Source organism: Staurois parvus, unplaced genomic scaffold (assembly GCF_062004578.1).
Source record: "Staurois parvus isolate SC_StPar_1 unplaced genomic scaffold, SC_StPar_1.0 ptg001868l, whole genome shotgun sequence".
Classification (NCBI taxonomy): domain Eukaryota; kingdom Metazoa; phylum Chordata; class Amphibia; order Anura; family Ranidae; genus Staurois; species Staurois parvus.
In genome coordinates this window covers 20,468-42,500 of record NW_028319664.1, presented here as the reverse complement: position 1 = coordinate 42,500, position 22,033 = coordinate 20,468, and the positions used below count along the sequence as shown (strand labels likewise).

The 22,033-nt window shown below is 50.4% G+C and overlaps 1 protein-coding gene across 1 annotated transcript in view; it reads left to right on the top strand.

Moving 5' to 3' along the window:
• LOC149433993 (SH3 domain-binding protein 1-like) overlaps nt 1-22,033 on the top strand; it is a gene marked incomplete at its 3' end in the record, with an annotated part of 55,419 nt that overhangs the window by 16,219 nt on the left and 17,167 nt on the right. Inside the window, exons 5-8 of the mRNA XM_089664249.1 lie at nt 9,381-9,492; nt 14,648-14,724; nt 16,092-16,215; nt 20,913-20,981. Of these exons, the coding sequence (XP_089520375.1) occupies nt 9,381-9,492; nt 14,648-14,724; nt 16,092-16,215; nt 20,913-20,981 (382 nt within the window). The remainder of the gene's footprint in view (nt 1-9,380; nt 9,493-14,647; nt 14,725-16,091; nt 16,216-20,912; nt 20,982-22,033) is intronic.

Below are 22,033 nucleotides of genomic sequence, written 5' to 3'. Positions count from 1 at the left end.
TGTGAATGTACAATATATATGTAAAGTGCTGCGTAAATTGACGTTGAAATAAATATATATGTTTGGGGGTTAAAAGTAGTTTTCTAGCAAAAAAAAAAATCTGATTGTTACATGTGAACAACCCCTCTTATCACCCAAACCGTTCTCTCCGCTCCTCGCTTGACCTCCTGCTCTCTAGCTCCCTCATCTCCCCCTCCCATGCTCATCTCCAGGACTTCTCCAGAGCCTCCCCCATCCTCTGGAACTCTCTACCCCAATCTACCCGACTATCGCCTACGCTGCCCCCTTTTAGGCGATCTCTGAGAACCGATCTTTTCAGGGAAGCCTATCCTGCCCTCAGCTAATAATGGAATCTTCTACTCTTCCAACCAGTCCATCCCCCACAGTTACTACCTTTTGTACCACCAGCCCCTCCCTCTTAGATTGTAAGCTCCCAGGATCAGGCCCTCCTAACCCTCTTGTATTGAACTGTATTGTTGCTGTATTGTCTCCCGTTATATTGTAAAGCGCTGAGCACACTGCTGGCGCCATAAATCCTGATATTAATGGGAACACAAGGTGTCAGAGACGTCCCAGAGGTAGTTCCAGGTAATGCAGAGGTGATGTGAGGAAGCTGCTGGGACAGGGAACAAAGTGCGGGTGATAGGAGACTCGGCTCAGACAGGAGGATTTCCAGCAGAGACGTCTCCTCCTGTCCTCACAATCCTCTCTGAACACATGAGCGGCGGATCTGTCAGCACATCCATCAGACAAGTCACCACCTTCTTCCCGTCACCCAATGTATGTGCGCCCATTCCTGGGAGTTCCCGGAATCATGTGCCTGCTCTCAGTCCTGGCTCTAAATTTGGGTTGGCGACACAATCCATGTGTGTAGCAATCCTGGGAATAGTGCCAGCGCTGGGGAGATGGCAGAGGAACCCAACCTGAGATACTAGGAACCTTTCCGGTGGGATCTCCCAATACAGGACATCCCAGGCAGAGGCTGGAGGACATTTCATGTTGTGTCACCATGATGGAAACTCTTCCAATCTCTTCTCTTGGGTTACCAACATCCAAACCAGAAGAACGTCTAAAGATTACTTCACACTGCAAACCTCTGTCTCTCCTCTCCTGAAATACTCTGCCCTGCTGGAGGACTCCTCTCCTTCCTCTATAACTCTCCTCTCCTGAAATACTCTGCACTGCTGGAGGACTCCGCTCCTTCCTCTATAACTCTCCTCTCCTGAAATACTCTGCACTGCTGGAGGACTCCGCTCCTTCCTCTATAACTCTGCTCTCCTGAAATACTCTGCACTGCTGGAGGACTCCGCTCCTTCCTCTATAACTCTCCTCTCCTGAAATACTCTGCGCTGCTGGAGGACTCCGCTCCTTCCTCTATAACTCTCCTCTCCTGAAATACTCTGCACTGCCACAGGACTCCGCTCCTTCCTCTGTAACTCCTCTCCTGAAATACTCTGCACTGCTGGAGGACTCCGCTCCTTCCTCTATAACTCTCCTCTCCTGAAATACTCTGCGCTGCTGGAGGACTCCGCTCCTTCCTCTATAACTCTCCTCTCCTGAAATACTCTGCACTGCCACAGGACTCCGCTCCTTCCTCTGTAACTCCTCTCCTGAAATACTCTGCACTGCTGGAGGACTCCTCTCCTTCCTCTATAACTCTCCTCTCCTGAAATACTCTGCACTGCTGGAGGACTCCGCTCCTTCCTCTATAACTCTCCTGAAATACTCTGCACTGCTGGAGGACTCCGCTCCTTCCTCTATAACTCTCCTCTCCTGAAATACTCTGCACTGCTGGGGGACTCCGCTCCTTCCTCTATAACTCCTCTCCTGAAATACTCTGCGCTGCTGGAGGACTCCGCTCCTTCCTCTATAACTCTCCTCTCCTGAAATACTCTGCACTGCTGGAGGACTCCGCTCCTTCCTCTATAACTCTCCTCTCCTGAAATACTCTGCGCTGCTGGAGGACTCCGCTCCTTCCTCTATAACTCTCCTCTCCTGAAATACTCTGCACTGCCACAGGACTCCGCTCCTTCCTCTGTAACTCCTCTCCTGAAATACTCTGCACTGCTGGAGGACTCCACTCCTTCCTCTATAACTCTCCTCTCCTGAAATACTCTGCACTGCTGGAGGACTCCGCTCCTTCCTCTATAACTCTCCTCTCCTGAAATACTCTGCGCTGCTGGAGGACTCCGCTCCTTCCTCTATAACTCTCCTCTCCTGAAATACTCTGCACTGCTGGAGGACTCCGCTCCTTCCTCTGTAACTCCTCTCCTGAAATACTCTGCACTGCTGGAGGACTCCGCTCCTTCCTCTGTAACTCCTCTCCTGAAATACTCTGCACTGCTGGAGGACTCCTCTCCTTCCTCTATAACTCTCCTCTCCTGAAATACTCTGCACTGCTGGAGGACTCCGCTCCTTCCTCTATAACTCTCCTGAAATACTCTGCACTGCCAGAGGACTCCGCTCCTTCCTCTATAACTCTCCTCTCCTGAAATACTCTGCACTGCTGGAGGACTCCGCTCCTTCCTCTATAACTCCTCTCCTGAAATACTCTGCTCTGCTGGAGGACTCCGCTCCTTCCTCTATAACTCCTCTCCTGAAATACTCTGCGCTGCTGGAGGACTCCGCTCCTTCCTCTATAACTCTCCTCTCCTGAAATACTCTGCACTGCCGGAGGACTCCACTCCTTCCTCTATAACTCTCCTCTCCTGAAATACTCTGCGCTGCTGGAGGACTCCGCTCCTTCCTCTATAACTCTCCTCTCCTGAAATACTCTGCACTGCTGGAGGACTCCGCTCCTTCCTCTATAACTCTCCTCTCCTGAAATACTCTGCACTGCTGGAGGACTCCGCTCCTTCCTCTATAACTCTCCTCTCCTGAAATACTCTGCGCTGCTGGAGGACTCCGCTCCTTCCTCTATAACTCTCCTCTCCTGAAATACTCTGCACTGCTGGAGGACTCCGCTCCTTCCTCCATAACTCTCCTCTCCTGAAATTCTGCTGGAGGACTCCGCTCCTTCCTCTATAACTCTCCTCTCCTGAAATACTCTGCTCTGCTGGAGGACTCCGCTCCTTCCTCTATAACTCTCCTCTCCTGAAATACTCTGCTCTGCTGGAGGACTCCGCTCCTTCCTCTATAACTCTCCTCTCCTGAAATACTCTGCGCTGCTGGAGGACTCCTCTCCTTCCTCTATAACTCCTCTCCTGAAATACTCTGCGCTGCTGGAGGACTCCTCTCCTTCCTCTATAACTCCTCTCCTGAAATACTCTGCACTGCTGGGGGACTCCGCTCCTTCCTCTATAACTCCTCTCCTGAAATACTCTGCACTGCTGGAGGACTCCGCTCCTTCCTCTATAACTCTCCTCTCCTGAAATACTCTGCACTGCTGGAGGACTCCGCTCCTTCCTCTATAACTCTCCTCTCCTGAAATACTCTGCACTGCTGGAGGACTCCGCTCCTTCCTCTATAACTCCTCTCCTGAAATACTCTGCACTGCTGGAGGACTCCGCTCCTTCCTCTATAACTCCTCTCCTGAAATACTCTGCACTGCTGGAGGACTCCGCTCCTTCCTCTATAACTCTCCTCTCCTGAAATACTCTGCGCTGCTGGAGGACTCCACTCCTTCCTCTATAACTCCTCTCCTGAAATACTCTGCACTGCTGGAGGACTCCGCTCCTTCCTCTATAACTCTCCTCTCCTGAAATACTCTGCACTGCTGGAGGACTCCGCTCCTTCCTCTATAACTCCTCTCCTGAAATACTCTGCACTGCCGGAGGACTCCGCTCCTTCCTCTATAACTCTCCTCTCCTGAAATACTCTGCGCTGCTGGAGGACTCCGCTCCTTCCTCTATAACTCTCCTCTCCTGAAATACTCTGCTCTGCTGGAGGACTCCGCTCCTTCCTCTATAACTCTCCTCTCCTGAAATACTCTGCACTGCTGGAGGACTCCGCTCCTTCCTCTATAACTCTCCTCTCCTGAAATACTCTGCGCTGCTGGAGGACTCCGCTCCTTCCTCTATAACTCTCCTCTCCTGAAATACTCTGCACTGCTGGAGGACTCCGCTCCTTCCTCCATAACTCTCCTCTCCTGAAATTCTGCACTGCTGGAGGACTCCGCTCCTTCCTCTATAACTCCTCTCCTGAAATACTCTGCACTGCTGGGGGACTCCGCTCCTTCCTCTATAACTCCACTCCTGAAATACTCTGCGCTGCTGGAGGACTCCGCTCCTTCCTCTATAACTCTCCTCTCCTGAAATACTCTGCACTGCTGGAGGACTCCGCTCCTTCCTCTGTAACTCCTCTCCTGAAATACTCTGCACTGCTGGAGGACTCCTCTCCTTCCTCTGTAACTCTCCTCTCCTGAAATACTCTGCACTGCCGGAGGACTCTGCTCCTTCCTCTATAACTCTCCTCTCCTGAAATACTCTGCTCTGCTGGAGGACTCCGCTCCTTCCTCTATAACTCTCCTCTCCTGAAATACTCTGCTCTGCTGGAGGACTCCGCTCCTTCCTCTATAACTCTCCTCTCCTGAAATACTCTGCACTGCTGGAGGACTCCGCTCCTTCCTCTATAACTCCTCTCCTGAAATACTCTGCGCTGCTGGAGGACTCCTCTCCTTCCTCTATAACTCTCCTCTCCTGAAATACTCTGCACTGCTGGAGGACTCCGCTCCTTCCTCTATAACTCCTCTCCTGAAATACTCTGCGCTGCTGGAGGACTCCTCTCCTTCCTCTATAACTCTCCTCTCCTGAAATACTCTGCTCTGCTGGAGGACTCCGCTCATTCCTCTATAACTCTCCTCTCCTGAAATACTCTGCACTGCTGGAGGACTCCGCTCCTTCCTCTATAACTCTGCTCTCCTGAAATACTCTGCACTGCTGGAGGACTCCGCTCCTTCCTCTATAACTCTCCTCTCCTGAAATACTCTGCGCTGCTGGAGGACTCCGCTCCTTCCTCTATAACTCTCCTCTCCTGAAATACTCTGCACTGCCACAGGACTCCGCTCCTTCCTCTGTAACTCCTCTCCTGAAATACTCTGCACTGCTGGAGGACTCCACTCCTTCCTCTATAACTCTCCTCTCCTGAAATACTCTGCACTGCTGGAGGACTCCGCTCCTTCCTCTATAACTCTCCTCTCCTGAAATACTCTGCGCTGCTGGAGGACTCCGCTCCTTCCTCTTTAACTCTCCTCTCCTGAAATACTCTGCACTGCTGGAGGACTCCGCTCCTTCCTCTGTAACTCCTCTCCTGAAATACTCTGCACTGCTGGAGGACTCCGCTCCTTCCTCTGTAACTCCTCTCCTGAAATACTCTGCACTGCTGGAGGACTCCTCTCCTTCCTCTATAACTCTCCTCTCCTGAAATACTCTGCACTGCTGGAGGACTCCGCTCCTTCCTCTATAACTCTCCTGAAATACTCTGCACTGCCAGAGGACTCCGCTCCTTCCTCTATAACTCTCCTCTCCTGAAATACTCTGCACTGCCACAGGACTCCGCTCCTTCCTCTATAACTCCTCTCCTGAAATACTCTGCACTGCTGGAGGACTCCGCTCCTTCCTCTATAACTCTCCTCTCCTGAAATACTCTGCACTGCTGGGGGACTCCGCTCCTTCCTCTATAACTCCTCTCCTGAAATACTCTGCGCTGCTGGAGGACTCCTCTCCTTCCTCTATAACTCCTCTCCTGAAATACTCTGCTCTGCTGGAGGACTCCGCTCCTTCCTCTATAACTCCTCTCCTGAAATACTCTGCGCTGCTGGAGGACTCCTCTCCTTCTGCTATAACTCTCCTCTCCTGAAATACTCTGCACTGCTGGAGGACTCCGCTCCTTCCTCTATAACTCTCCTCTCCTGAAATACTCTGCTCTGCTGGAGGACTCCGCTCCTTCCTCTATAACTCCTCTCCTGAAATACTCTGCTCTGCTGGAGGACTCCGCTCCTTCCTCTATAACTCCTCTCCTGAAATACTCTGCGCTGCTGGAGGACTCCGCTCCTTCCTCTATAACTCTCCTCTCCTGAAATACTCTGCACTGCCGGAGGACTCCACTCCTTCCTCTATAACTCTCCTCTCCTGAAATACTCTGCGCTGCTGGAGGACTCCGCTCCTTCCTCTATAACTCTCCTCTCCTGAAATACTCTGCACTGCTGGAGGACTCCGCTCCTTCCTCTATAACTCTCCTCTCCTGAAATACTCTGCGCTGCTGGAGGACTCCGCTCCTTCCTCTATAACTCTCCTCTCCTGAAATACTCTGCACTGCTGGAGGACTCCGCTCCTTCCTCCATAACTCTCCTCTCCTGAAATTCTGCTGGAGGACTCCGCTCCTTCCTCTATAACTCTCCTCTCCTGAAATACTCTGCTCTGCTGGAGGACTCCGCTCCTTCCTCTATAACTCTCCTCTCCTGAAATACTCTGCTCTGCTGGAGGACTCCGCTCCTTCCTCTATAACTCTCCTCTCCTGAAATACTCTGCGCTGCTGGAGGACTCCGCTCCTTCCTCTATAACTCCTCTCCTGAAATACTCTGCACTGCTGGAGGACTCCGCTCCTTCCTCTATAACTCCTCTCCTGAAATACTCTGCACTGCTGGGGGACTCCGCTCCTTCCTCTATAACTCCTCTCCTGAAATACTCTGCACTGCTGGAGGACTCCGCTCCTTCCTCTATAACTCTCCTCTCCTGAAATACTCTGCACTGCTGGGGGACTCCGCTCCTTCCTCTATAACTCCTCTCCTGAAATACTCTGCGCTGCTGGAGGACTCCTCTCCTTCTGCTATAACTCTCCTCTCCTGAAATACTCTGCACTGCTGGAGGACTCCGCTCCTTCCTCTATAACTCTCCTCTCCTGAAATACTCTGCTCTGCTGGAGGACTCCGCTCCTTCCTCTATAACTCCTCTCCTGAAATACTCTGCGCTGCTGGAGGACTCCGCTCCTTCCTCTATAACTCTCCTCTCCTGAAATACTCTGCACTGCCGGAGGACTCCACTCCTTCCTCTATAACTCTCCTCTCCTGAAATACTCTGCGCTGCTGGAGGACTCCGCTCCTTCCTCTATAACTCTCCTCTCCTGAAATACTCTGCACTGCTGGAGGACTCCGCTCCTTCCTCTATAACTCTCCTCTCCTGAAATACTCTGCGCTGCTGGAGGACTCCGCTCCTTCCTCTATAACTCTCCTCTCCTGAAATACTCTGCACTGCTGGAGGACTCCGCTCCTTCCTCCATAACTCTCCTCTCCTGAAATTCTGCTGGAGGACTCCGCTCCTTCCTCTATAACTCTCCTCTCCTGAAATACTCTGCTCTGCTGGAGGACTCCGCTCCTTCCTCTATAACTCTCCTCTCCTGAAATACTCTGCGCTGCTGGAGGACTCCGCTCCTTCCTCTATAACTCCTCTCCTGAAATACTCTGCACTGCTGGAGGACTCCGCTCCTTCCTCTATAACTCCTCTCCTGAAATACTCTGCACTGCTGGGGGACTCCGCTCCTTCCTCTATAACTCCTCTCCTGAAATACTCTGCACTGCTGGAGGACTCCGCTCCTTCCTCTATAACTCTCCTCTCCTGAAATACTCTGCACTGCTGGAGGACTCCGCTCCTTCCTCTATAACTCTCCTCTCCTGAAATACTCTGCACTGCTGGAGGACTCCGCTCCTTCCTCTATAACTCCTCTCCTGAAATACTCTGCACTGCTGGAGGACTCCGCTCCTTCCTCTATAACTCCTCTCCTGAAATACTCTGCACTGCTGGAGGACTCCGCTCCTTCCTCTATAACTCTCCTCTCCTGAAATACTCTGCACTGCTGGAGGACTCCGCTCCTTCCTCTATAACTCCTCTCCTGAAATACTCTGCACTGCCGGAGGACTCCGCTCCTTCCTCTATAACTCTCCTCTCCTGAAATACTCTGCGCTGCTGGAGGACTCCGCTCCTTCCTCTATAACTCTCCTCTCCTGAAATACTCTGCTCTGCTGGAGGACTCCGCTCCTTCCTCTATAACTCTCCTCTCCTGAAATACTCTGCACTGCTGGAGGACTCCGCTCCTTCCTCTATAACTCTCCTCTCCTGAAATACTCTGCGCTGCTGGAGGACTCCGCTCCTTCCTCTATAACTCTCCTCTCCTGAAATACTCTGCACTGCTGGAGGACTCCGCTCCTTCCTCCATAACTCTCCTCTCCTGAAATTCTGCACTGCTGGAGGACTCCGCTCCTTCCTCTATAACTCCTCTCCTGAAATACTCTGCACTGCTGGAGGACTCCGCTCCTTCCTCTATAACTCCTCTCCTGAAATACTCTGCACTGCTGGGGGACTCCGCTCCTTCCTCTATAACTCCTCTCCTGAAATACTCTGCGCTGCTGGAGGACTCCGCTCCTTCCTCTATAACTCTCCTCTCCTGAAATACTCTGCACTGCTGGAGGACTCCGCTCCTTCCTCTATAACTCTCCTCTCCTGAAATACTCTGCTCTGCTGGAGGACTCCGCTCCTTCCTCTATAACTCCTCTCCTGAAATACTCTGCACTGCTGGAGGACTCCTCTCCTTCCTCTGTAACTCTCCTCTCCTGAAATACTCTGCACTGCCGGAGGACTCTGCTCCTTCCTCTATAACTCTCCTCTCCTGAAATACTCTGCGCTGCTGGAGGACTCCGCTCCTTCCTCTATAACTCTCCTCTCCTGAAATACTCTGCACTGCTGGAGGACTCCGCTCCTTCCTCTATAACTCTCCTCTCCTGAAATACTCTGCTCTGCTGGAGGACTCCGCTCCTTCCTCTATAACTCCTCTCCTGAAATACTCTGCGCTGCTGGAGGACTCCGCTCCTTCCTCTATAACTCTCCTCTCCTGAAATACTCTGCACTGCTGGAGGACTCCGCTCCTTCCTCTATAACTCTCCTCTCCTGAAATACTCTGCTCTGCTGGAGGACTCCGCTCCTTCCTCTATAACTCCTCTCCTGAAATACTCTGCGCTGCTGGAGGACTCCGCTCCTTCCTCTATAACTCTCCTCTCCTGAAATACTCTGCACTGCTGGGGGACTCCGCTCCTTCCTCTATATCTCTCCTCTCCTGAAATACTCTGCACTGCTGGAGGACTCCTCTCCTTCCTCTATAACTCCTCTCCTGAAATACTCTGCACTGCTGGAGGACTCCTCTCCTTCCTCTATAACTCTCCTCTCCTTCCTCTATAACTCTCCGCTCCTTCTAGAATCCAAGCCTTCTATGTCAGCTGTGAGATGTTAGTAGAGAATACCGTGATCCCCATTGCTGGGGGTGGGGGGGGGGGCTTAGAGCAGACCAGAGGGGATCCTGAGATTCATGGGGGTACTGTGTATAAAGGGGGGAGGGGTTCTTATACTGCCATTTTTTCCTGCCATCATGCTCACAGTGTTGTCTGCCCCTGTTAGGAAGACTCTGGAGATGGGTTGCTGTGCGGAGGGATCGCTGGCGCAGTCTCTGGCAGAATTTGAAATTAACATGGAAAGAGACGTCCTGCTGCCTCTGAACAAGCTAAGTGAGGTAATCTGACTGTCCTCATGTCTGTGTCCAGCTGTTCATCATGTCATGTGACTGTTCGGAACCCCCTCACCTAGCACACTGCAGTCCTGAACCCCCGTCACCAAGCACACTGCAGTCCTGAACCCCCGTCACCAAGCACACTGCAGTCCTGAACCCCAGTCACCAAGCACACTGCAGTCCTGAACTCCCATCACCAAGCACACTGCAGTCCTGAACTCCCATCACCAAGCACACTGCAGTCCTGAACTCCCATCACCAAGCACACTGCAGTCCTGAACTCCCATCACCAAGCACACTGCAGTCCTGAACCCCTATCACCAAGCACACTGCAGTCCGGAACCCCCGTCACCAAGCACACTGCAGTCCGGAACCCCTATCACCAAGCACACTGCAGTCCGGAACCCCCGTCACCAAGCACACTGCAGTCCGGAACCCCCGTCACCAAGCACACTGCAGTCCGGAATCCCCGTCACCAAGCACACTGCAGTCCGGAATCCCCGTCACCAAGCACACTGCAGTCCGGATCCCCCTGTTACCAAGCACACTGCAGTCCTTAACCCCCCGTCACCAAGCACACTGCAGTCCTGAACCCCCCGTCACCAAGCACACTGCAGTCCTGAACCCCGTCACCAAGCACACTGCAGTCCTGAACCCCCGTCACCAAGCACACTGCAGTCCTGAACTCCCATCACCAAGCACACTGCAGTCCTGAACTTCCATCACCAAGCACACTGCAGTCCTGAACTCCCATCACCAAGCACACTGCAGTCCTGAACTCCCATCACCAAGCACACTGCAGTCCTGAACCCCTATCACCAAGCACACTGCAGTCCGGAACCCCCGTCACCAAGCACACTGCAGTCCTGAACCCCTATCACCAAGCACACTGGAGTCCGGAACCCCCGTCACCAAGCACACTGCAGTCCGGAACCCCCGTCACCAAGCACACTGCAGTCCGGAATCCCCGTCACCAAGCACACTGCAGTCCGGAATCCCCGTCACCAAGCACACTGCAGTCCGGATCCCCCTGTTACCAAGCACACTGCAGTCCTTAACCCCCCATCACCAAGCACACTGCAGTCCTGAACCCCCCGTCACCAAGCACACTGCAGTCCTGAACCCCCCGTCACCAAGCACACTGCAGTCCTGAACCCCCGTCACCAAGCACACTGCAGTCCTGAACCCTCCGTCACCAAGCACACTGCAGTCCTGAACCCCCGTCACCAAGCACACTGCAGTCCGGAACCCCCGTCACCAAGCACACTGCAGAACTGAACCCCCGTCACCAAGCACACTGCAGTCCTGAACCCCCCGTCACCAAGCACACTGCAGTCCTGAACCCCCCGTCACCAAGCACACTGCAGTCCTGAACCCCCTGTCACAAAGCACACTGCAGTCCTGAACCCCCCGTCACCAAGCACACTGCAGTCCTGAACCCCCGTCACCAAGCACACTGCAGAACTGAACCCCCGTCACCAAGCACACTGCAGTCCGGAACCCCCGTCACCAAGCACACTGCAGAACTGAACCCCCGTCACCAAGCACACTGCAGTCCGGAACCCCCGTCACCAAGCACACTGCAGAACTGAACCCCCGTCACCAAGCACACTGCAGTCCGGAACCCCCGTCACCAAGCACACTGCAGAACTGAACCCCCGTCACCAAGCACACTGCAGTCCTGAACCCCCCTGTCACTATATGAAACACTGCAGTCCTGAACCCCCCATCACCAAGCACACTGCAGTCCTGAACCCCCCCGTCACCAAGCACACTGCAGTCCTGAACCCCCCCGTCACCAAGCACACTGCAGTCCTGAACCCCCCCGTCACCAAGCACACTGCAGTCCTGAACCCCCCTGTCACTATATGAAACACTGCAGTCCTGAACCCCCCCGTCACCAAGCACACTGCAGTCCTGAACCCCCCCGTCACCAAGCACACTGCAGTCCTGAACCCCCCCCGTCACCAAGCACACTGTGGTCCTGAACCCCCCCGTCACCAAGCACACTGCAGTCCTGAACCCCCCCGTCACTATATAAAACACTGCAGTCCTGAACCCCCATCACCATATAATACTGCAATCCTTTACTACCATCACCAATCACACTGCAGTCCTGAACCCCCCCCCCCCCCCCCCATCACTATATATCACCGTTTCTATTGTATTTTTCTCTAGATGCTCCTGATGGGCACCTAGAAAGGAATATTCGTCCTAAAAAAGACAGTTCCTGACTTGTAATACCATTACATTGTTTTGAACGTGCTAAAAATATCCCAGAAGGTTAAAGTGGCTTCCCGGACCCTCCGGAGTCCCAGGTACCGTCCCAAACCACCGGAGGTTTGTACCCCTTTCATCCCATTTCACCAAAGTGTCCGAGATGTCACTGATATTGTGGTGGACTCTTTAATTTGTCCCGAATTCAATTGGTTTCTATGTTCTGCCCCATGATCCCGCCTCTTCATTTCCTCCCATGTAATTGGCTCCTTATGTTCTGCTTCATGCACTTGACTCTTTGTGTTCTCTCCATGTACTGGACTCTTCATGTTCTCTCCATGTGCTGGGCTCTTCATGTTCTCTCCATGTACTGGGCTCTTCATGTTCTCTCCATGTACTGGGCTCTTCGTGTTCTCTCCATGTACTGGGCTCTTCGTGTTCTCTCCATGTACTGGGCTCTTCGTGTTCTCTCCATGTACTGGGCTCTTCGTGTTCTCTCCATGTACTGGACTCTTCATGTTTTCTCCATGTACTGGACTCTTCATGTTCTCTCCATGTACTGTGTTCTTCATATTCTCTCCATGTACTGGGCTCTTCATGTTCTCCATGTACTGGGCTCTTCATGTTCTCTCCATGTAGTGGGCTCTTCATGTTCTCTCCATGTACTGGACTCTCCATGTTCTCTCCTTGTACTGGGCTTTTCATGTTCTCTCCATGTACTGGGCTCTCCATGTTCTCTCCATGTACTGGGCTCTTCATATTCTCTCCATGTACTGGGCTCTTTGTGTTCTCTCCATGTACTGGGCTCTTCGTGTTCTCTCCATGTACTGGGCTCTTCGTGTTCTCTCCATGTACTGGACTCTTCGTGTTCTCTCCATGTACTGGGCTCTTCATATTCTCTCCATGTACTGGGTTCTTCGTGTTCTCTCCATGTACTGGGCTCTTCATATTCTCTCCATGTACTGGGTTCTTCATATTCTCTCCATGTACTGGGCTCTTCATGTTCTCTTTATGTACTGGGATCTTTGTGTTCTCTCCATGTACTGGGCTCTTTGTGTTCTCTCCATGTACTGGGCTCTTCATGTTCTCTCCATGTACTGGGCTCTTCATATTCTCTCCATGTACTGGACTCTTCATGTTCTCTCCATGTACTGTGTTCTTCATATTCTCTCCATGTACTGGGCTCTTCATGTTCTCCATGTACTGGGCTCTTCATGTTCTCTCCATGTACTGGACTCTCCATGTTCTCTCCTTGTACTGGGCTCTTCATGTTCTCTCCATGTACTGGGCTCTCCATGTTCTCTCCATGTACTGGGCTCTTCATATTCTCTCCATGTACTGGGCTCTGTGTGTTCTCTCCATGTACTGGGCTCTTCGTGTTCTCTCCATGTACTGGACTCTTCGTGTTCTCTCCATGTCCTGGGCTCTTCATATTCTCTCCATGTACTGGACTCTTCGTGTTCTCTCCATGTACTGGGCTCTTCATATTCTCTCCATGTACTGGGTTCTTCGTGTTCTCTCCATGTACTGGGCTCTTCATATTCTCTCCATGTACTGGGTTCTTCATATTCTCTCTATGTACTGGGCTCTTCATGTTCTCTCCATGTACTGGGATCTTCGTGTTCTCTCCATGTACTGGGCTCTTTGTGTTCTCTCCATGTACTGGGCTCTTCGTGTTCTCTCCATGTACTGGGCTCTTCATATTCTCTCCATGTACTGGGCTCTTCGTGTTCTCTCCATGTACTAGGGTCTTCGTGTTCTCTCCATGTACTGGGCTCTTCATATTCTCTCCATGTACTGGACTCTTCATATTCTCTCCATGTACTGGGCTCTTCGTGTTCTCTCCATGTACTGGGCTCTTTGTGTTCTCTCCATGTACTGGGCTCTTCGTGTTCTCTCCATGTACTGGGCTCTTCGTGTTCTCTACGAGTACTTTGTTTCTCATTTTCTACTCCATGCACTTTGCTCTTCATGTTCTCTCCATGTACTGGGCTCTTCATATTCTCTCCATGTACTGGGCTTTTCATGTTCTCTCCATGTATTGGGCTCTTCGTGTTCTCTCCATGTACTGGACTCTTCATATTCTCTCCATGTACTGGGTTCTTCATGTTCTCTCCATGTACTGGGCTCTTCATATTCTCTCCATGTACTGGGTTCTTCATGTTCTTTACATTTACTGGGTTCTTTATGTTCTGCTTCATGTTTTATCCATGTACTGGACTCTTCATGTTCTGATGCATGTACTTTGCTCTTCATGTTCTCTCCATATACTGTGTTCTTCATGTTCTGCACCATGTACTGGGCTCTTCATGTTCTCTCCATGTACTGGACTCTTCATGTTCTTTCCATGTACTGGGCTCTCCATGTTCTCTCCATGCACTGGGCTTTCCATGTTCTCTCCATGTTCTGGGCTCTTCATGTTCTGCTCCATGTACTGGGCTTTTCATGTTCTCTCCATGCACTGGGCTTTCCATGTTCTCTCCATGTTCTGGGCTCTCAATGTTCTGCTCCATGTACTGGGTTCTCCATGTTCTGCTCCATGTACTGGGCTTTTCATGTTCTCTCCAGGTACTGGGCTCTTCATGTTCTCTCCATGTACTGGACTCTTCGTGTTCTCTCCATGTACTGGGCTCTTCGTGTTTTCTCCATGTACTGGGCTCTTCATGTTCTCTCCATGTACTGGGCTCTTCATGTTCTCTTCATGTACTGGGCTCTTCATGTTCTCTCCATGTACTGGGCTCTTCATGTTCTCTCCATGTACTGGGCTCTTCATGTTCTCTCCATGTACTGGGCTCTTCATGTTCTCTCCATGCACTTGACTCTTCATGTCCTGCCCCAAGCACTTGTCTTCTGTAATTGACCTCTGACCTTTTTATGCAAAGTTTCTATAATTCTTTGTCCTCCATTACTGCCACCTACAGCCGTGTCTCTCCCTCCTCAGGAAGAACTTCCTGCAATTCTAAAGCACAGAAAACAGCTACAGAAACTGCTGACAGACCTGAACAGTGTGAAGACTCGGTGAGTACAGACAACACGTGTGTGTACACAGGAGGGACTGCTGCCATACCTCCCAACTGTCCCTCACCTGGAACCAAATCCCTCTGCCCCTCCTTCCTCCCAACTGTCCTTCACCTGGAACCAAGTCCCTCTGCCCCTCCTTCTTCCCAACTGTCCTTCACCTGGAACCAAGTCCCTCTGCCCCTCCTTCCCAACTGTCCTTCACCTGGAACCAAGTCCCTCTGCCCCTCCTTCTTCCCAACTGTCCTTCAACTGGAACCAAGTCCCTCTGCCCCTCCTTCTTCCCAACTGTCCTTCAACTGGAACCAAATCCCTCTGCCCCTCCTTCCTCCCAACTGTCCTTCACCTGGAACCAAGTCCCTCTGCCCCTCCTTCTTCCCAACTGTCCTTCACCTGGAACCAAGTCCCTCTGCCCCTCCTTCTTCCCAACTGTCCTTCACCTGGAACCAAGTCCCTCTGCCCCTCCTTCTTCCCAACTGTCTTTCACCTGGAACCAAGTCCATCTGCCCCTCCTTCTTCCCAACTGTCCTTCACCTGGAACCAAGTCCCTCTGCAGCTCCTTCTTCCCAACTGTCCTTCAACTGGAACCAAATCCCTCTGCCCCTCCTTCCTCCCAACTGTCCTTCACCTGGAACCAAGTCCCTCTGCCCCTCCTTCTTCCCAACTGTCCCTCACCTGGAACCAAGTCCCTCTGCCCCTCCTTCTTCCCAACTGTCCTTCACCTGGAACCAAGTCCCTCTGCCCCTCCTTCCTCCCAACTGTCCCTCATCTAGAACCAAGTCCCTCTGCCCCTCCTTCCTCCCAACTGTCCCTCATATGGAACCAAGTCCCTCTGCCCCTCCTTCCTCCCAACTCTCCCTCATCTGGAACCAAATCCCTCTGCCCCTCCTTCCTCCCAACTGTCCCTCATTGGAACCAAATCCCTCTGCCCCTCCTTCCTCCCAACTGTCCTTCATCTGGAACCAAATCCCTCTGCCCTTCCTTCCTCCCAACTGTCCCTCATCTGGAACCAAGTCCCTCTGCCCCTCCTTCCTCCCAACTGTCCCTCATCTGGAACCAAATCCCTCTGCCCCTCCTTCCTCCCAACTGTCCCTCATCTGGAACCAAGTCCCTCTGCCCTTCCTTCCTCCCAACTGTCCCTCATCTGGAACCAAGTCCCTCTGCCCTTCCTTCCTCCCAACTGTCCTTCATCTGGAACCAAATCCCTCTGCCCCTCCTTCCTCCTTAGTTGTCCCTTTTTAAAAATGGCAGTATATTTAGTGCACAATGTTGTGTTCCGTGGATCATGTTTGGAATGTCATTTCTCAATGTCCAGCACCCTGATATGAACTGTTACAAACACATTGTCCCCCAATTCTGCCTGGCAGGTTATCCCAGGCCCAGAAGAACATGGCGGCGGCCCAAGGGGGAAGCATTATCGGAACCCCAGCTAAGCTGGAGAGCCTGAAGGAGGAAGAAGAGGAGCTGCGCAGAAGGGTGGAGCAGAGCAAGGTGTGTTATTAGGAAATGTAATAGGAGTCCTATATCACCGTCACCAACCACACTGCAGTCCTGTACCACCGTCACCAACCACACTGCAGTCCTGTACCACCGTCACCAACCACACTGCAGTCCTGTACCACCGTCACCAACCACAGTGCAGTCCTGTACCACTGTCACCAACCACACTGCAGTCCTGTACCACCGTCACCAACCACAGTGCAATCCTGTACCACCGTCACCAACCACAGTGCAGTCCTGTACCACTGTCACCAACCACAGTGCAGTCCTGTACCACCGTCACCAACCACAGTGCAGTCCTGTACCACCGTCACCAACCACACTGCAGTCCTGTACCACCGTCACCAACCACAGTGCAGTCCTGTACCACCGTCACCAACCACACTGCAGTCCTGTACCACCGTCACCAACCACAGTGCAGTCCTGTACCACCGTCACCAACCACACTGCAGTCCTATACTACTGTCACCACCCACACTGCGGTCCTATACTGCTGTCACCATATAACACTGCAGTCCTATACTACTGTCACCACCCACACTGCGGTCCTATACTACTGTCACCAACCACAGTGCAGTCCTGTACCACCGTCACCAACCACAGTGCAGTCCTGTACCACTGTCACCAACCACACTGCAGTCCTGTACCACCGTCACCAACCACACTGCAGTCCTGTATCACTGTCACCATATAACACTGCAGTCCTATACTACCTTCATGAACCACACTGCAGTCCTATATCACCGTCACCAACCACACTGCGGTCCTGTACTACAGTCAACAACCACACTGCAGTCATGTACTACTGTCACCAACCACATTGCAGTCCTGTACCACTGTCACCATATAACACTGCAGTCCTATACTACCTTCATGAACCACACTGCAGTCCTATATCACCATCACCAACCACACTGCAGTCCTATATCACCGTCACCAACCACACTGCAGTCCTGTACTACAGTCACCAACCGCACTGCAATCCTGTACTACTGTCACCAACCACACTGCAGTCCTGTACTACTGTCACCAACCACAGTGCAGTCCTGTACTACAGTCACCAACCACACTGCAGTCCTGTACTACTGTCACCAACCACAGTGCAGTCCTGTACTACAGTCACCAACCACACTGCAGTCCTGTACTACTGTCACCAACCACATTGCAGTCCTATATCACTGTCACTAACCACACTGCAGTCCTGTACCACTGTCACCATATAACACTGCAGTCCTATACTACCTTCATGAACCACACTGCAGTCCTGTACTACTGTCACCAACCACAGTGCAGTCCTATATCACTGTCACTAACCACACTGCGGTCCTATACTCCCCTCACCATATAACACTGCAGTCCGGTGATTCACCATATATTACCACTGTCTCCATATAACATTTTCATTGTATTTTTCTCTAGATGCTCTGAGTGGGCACCTAGAAAGGAATATTTGTCCTAAAAAAGACAGTTCCTGATTTTTAATATTATTAAATTGTTTTGAAAGCATTTTAAAAAATAGCCAAGAAGGTTAAAGTGACCTTCCCTGACCCTCAGGAATCAATTACCTAGGTACCTTCCCAAATCACAGTAAGTTTTTTCACCTTTCATCCCAATGCATTTTGCCAAAGTGTCCCAAATTTCACCAGAATATTTTGGTGGACTCTTTAGTTTGTCCCGTATTCAATTGGCTTCTATGTTCTGCCCCATGAACCTGCCTCTTTATGCCCTCCCCATGCATATGGCTCCTTACATTCTGCTCCATGAACCTGCCTCTTTATGCCCTCCCCATGCATATGGCTCCTTACATTCTGCTCCATGAACCTGCCTCTTTATGCCCTCCCCATGCAATTGGCTCCTTACATTCTGCTCCATGCACCTGGCTCGTTATGTTCAGCCCCATCCACTTGGCTTTTATGTTCTACCCCATGAACCTTCATCTTTATGCCGTCCCCATGTAATTGGCTCCTTATGTTCTCTACGAGTACTTGGTTTCTCATTTTCTGCTCTTCATGTTCTCTCCATGTACTGGACTCTTCATGTTCTCTCCATGCACTTTGCTCTTCATGTTCTCTCCATGTACTGGGTTCTTCATGTTCTCTCCATGCACTTTGCTCTTCATGTTCTCTCCATGTACTGGGTTCTTCATATTCTCTCCATGTACTTTGCTCTTCATGTTCTCTCCATGTACTGGGTTCTTCATATTCTCTCCATGTACTGGGTTCTTCATATTCTCTCCATGTACTGGGTTCTTCATATTCTCTCCATGTACTGGGTTCTTCATGTTCTCTCCATGCACTTTGCTCTTCATGTTCTCTCCATGTACTGGGTTCTTCATATTCTCTCCATTTACTGGGTTCTTCATGTTCTGCTTCATGTTTTTTCCATGTACTGGACTCTTCATTTTCTAATGCATGTACTTTCCTCTTCATGTTCTTTCCATATACTATGTTCTTCATGTTCTGCTCCATGTACTGGGCTCTTCATGTTATCTCCATGTACTGTGCTCTTCATGTTATCTCCATGTACTGAGCTCTCCATGTTCTCTCCATGCACTGGTCTCTCCATGTTTTCTCCATATACTGGGCTCTCCATGTTCTCTCCATGTACTGGGCTCTCCATGTTCTCTCCATGTACTGGGCTCTCCAGGTTCTCTCCATGTACTGGGCTCTCCTTGTTCTTTCCATGCACCTGGCTCTTTATGTTCAGCCCCATCTGCTTGGCAATTGACATTTTTTTTATTAGGAAATAATCATTAAAATAGTTTGGCTCTGGGCAATGAAGAATAATCTCAGAATAAAGGTCCAGCAGACCTCCAGATTTTGGGTATAAAGATGCAGGTTAATGGGGCAGAACACGGAAGCCAAGTGGATGGGGCTGAACATAAAGAGCCAGGTGCATGGAGCAGAACACGTAGAGCAGGGGTCTCCAGACTTTCTAAACAGGGGGCCCAGTATACTGCCTTTCAGGGGGCCAGACTGTGGCTAGTGGGAGTAGAAAATGTCCCAGTGTCTGAAGAATATATTTTAAAAATATGTATTTTACAATATATTCTTCAGATTTTTTTTAACATATAAAAAAGTAATTTTAACATGTAAATTTTCATATATTTGTAAATACATTGCACATTTGTGATTCATTTTCACAGACTCAGCTGTGATAACCCAATGGTGGACCAGAATATATAATGTGCTGGACTTTTTTTCTGCATCTTAATATTGTTTAATAATTTGTATAGTTATATAGCAATTCACTATATTCTATTTTACAGTGCTGTTAAAAACTTTTTTAGTGGGAAGAATTAGTGACCCATTGCTGCCAGTGAAAGGAATAGTGTCCCATCATTGGTGTCAGTGGGAGGAATAGTGCCCTATCATTGGTGTCAGTGGGAGGGATAGTGTCCCATCATTGGTGTCAGTGGGAGGGATAGTGTCCCATCATTGGTGTCAGTGGGAGGAATAGCGCCCCATCATTGGAGTCAGTGGGAGGAATAGTGCCCCATCATTGGTGTCAGTAGGAGGAATAGTGCCCCATCATTGGTGTCAGTGGGAGGAATAGTGCCCGATGGTTGGTGTCAGTGGGAGGAATAGTGCCCCATCATTGGTGTCAGTGGGAGGAATAGTGTCCCATCATTGATATCAGTGGAATGAATAGTGCCCCATCATTGGTATCAGTAGGAGGAATGGTGCCCCATCATTGGTATCAGTAGGAGGAATAGTGCCTCATCATTGGTGTCAGTGGGAGGAATAGAGCCCCATCATTGGTATTAGTGGGGGGAATAGTGCCCCATCATTGGTAATAGTGGAGGGAATAGTGTCCCATCATTGGTAATAGTGGAGGGAATAGTGTCCCATCATTGGTGTCAGTGGGATGAATAGTGCTCAATCCTTGGTATTAGTAGGAGGAATAGTGCCCCATCATTGGTATTAGTGGGAGGAATAGTACCCCATTATTGCTGTCAGTGGGAGGAATAGTGTCCCATCATTGGTATCAATGGGAGGTATAGTACCCCATCATTGGTGTCAGTGGGAGGAATAGAGTCCCATCATTGGTATTAGTGGAGGGAATAGTGCCCCATCATTGGTGTCAGTGGGATGAATAGTGCCCCATCATTGGTATCAGTGGGAGGAATAGTGCCCCATCATTGGTGTCAGTGGGAGGAATAGTGTCCCATCATTGGTATCAGTGGGAGGAATAGTGTCCCATCATTGGTATCAGTGGGAGGAATAGTGCCCCATCATTGATATCAGTGGAATGAATAGTGCCCCATCATTGGTGTCAGTGGGGGGAATAGTGCCCCATCATTGGTATCAGTGGGAGGAATAGTGCCCCATCATTGGTGTCAGTGGGAGGAATAGTGCCCCATCATTGGTGTCAGTGGGAGGAATAGTGCCCCATCATTGGTGTCAGTGGGAGGAATAGTGCCCCATCATTGGTGTCAGTGGGAGGAATAGTGCCCCATCATTGGTGTCAGTGAAAGGGATTGTGCTCCAAGGGCCAGATTAAGGCAAGCAAAGGGCTGCATTTGGCCCACATGCCGTACTTTGGAGATTGCTGGTTTACATGAATGTGAAGGCAAAGATTAAGCAACAACTTATTGTGATGATATTTATTATTATTCTCATCATGTAGGAGTATTGCACTTTCTCTAGATTTGTAGTAACAATAACAGTTCTCTGCTTCTGATGCAGGATGACTATTTATGTGACCTCTATCACTTCGGGACAAAAGAAAATGAATACAAGAACTACTTCATGCGGGTGAGCAGCACAATATAGAACTACTATTTCTGTAATGGCAGGTGACCATGTGATCATATAGTTGGGGGGCTACGTAAGCTGGCTGCCAATTTCTCTTGTGGGGGGCCCTGTCGGCCCCTCTTAACCCAACGTTCCTCGATTGAAAAATCAACGGAACTTCGTATAAATCTGCATGGCGAACACGCCTATCAGATGCAGCCACTGTCCAGGTATTCTGACAGCCACCAGCAGTGGCATTCAGAAGACAGTAGCCCAGCAGGGGGATTCATCCATCTGTGCTGTGTAGTGTGGGTGGAGGAATCGGTTAGATTTTTTGGCTCAATGGTCAACCTCCGTAGCCACCAACTGCTGGGAGAATGAACACCTTATTAACCACTTCCCGTCCGACCCATGTATATAAACAGCCTCCCCGCCCCCCTGCTTGTGCGCACTCCCTGGGAGCGCACAGCACCGCGATCCTGTGCCCACTGTGTCCTCCAGACACAGTGGAACACCGATCGTTGTACGGGACCTCTGTGCAAGGTCCCGATCATGTGATCACTGATTGGCCAATCAGTCATCACATTCAGAGTAGTAAGCAAGATGTCACTTCTGACATCATTGCTTACTACGTGTGAAATCTGTGAATGATCACAGAGATCACATGGTACAGGGCTAGTCACAACAGCATTGTACCATGTGACAAGCTGTGACCAATCACAGCTCACACAGTAGTTCTCAATGGCTGCAAGAATGCAGACAGAGAGAAAGAGAAATGATTGCTTTTACAGCCTTTATGGGTGTAAAAGCAATCAGTGTAAAAAAAAACAAAAACTTCATCACCCCCCACAAGTAGTACAGTGACACTACAATATGGTGACACTGTACTGCTAGGGAGATGGTATGTTAAAAAAAAAACAAAAACAAATAATAATATAAAAAAAAAAAAAATTTAAAACATTTTTTTTTAAATTATTATTTTTGGTTATAAACTAATTTGGGTTAATTTTTTTTTTTTTGTCCCAGTGGAGGGATTGGTAGAGAGGGATGGAGGACACCGAGTGGAGGCCAGT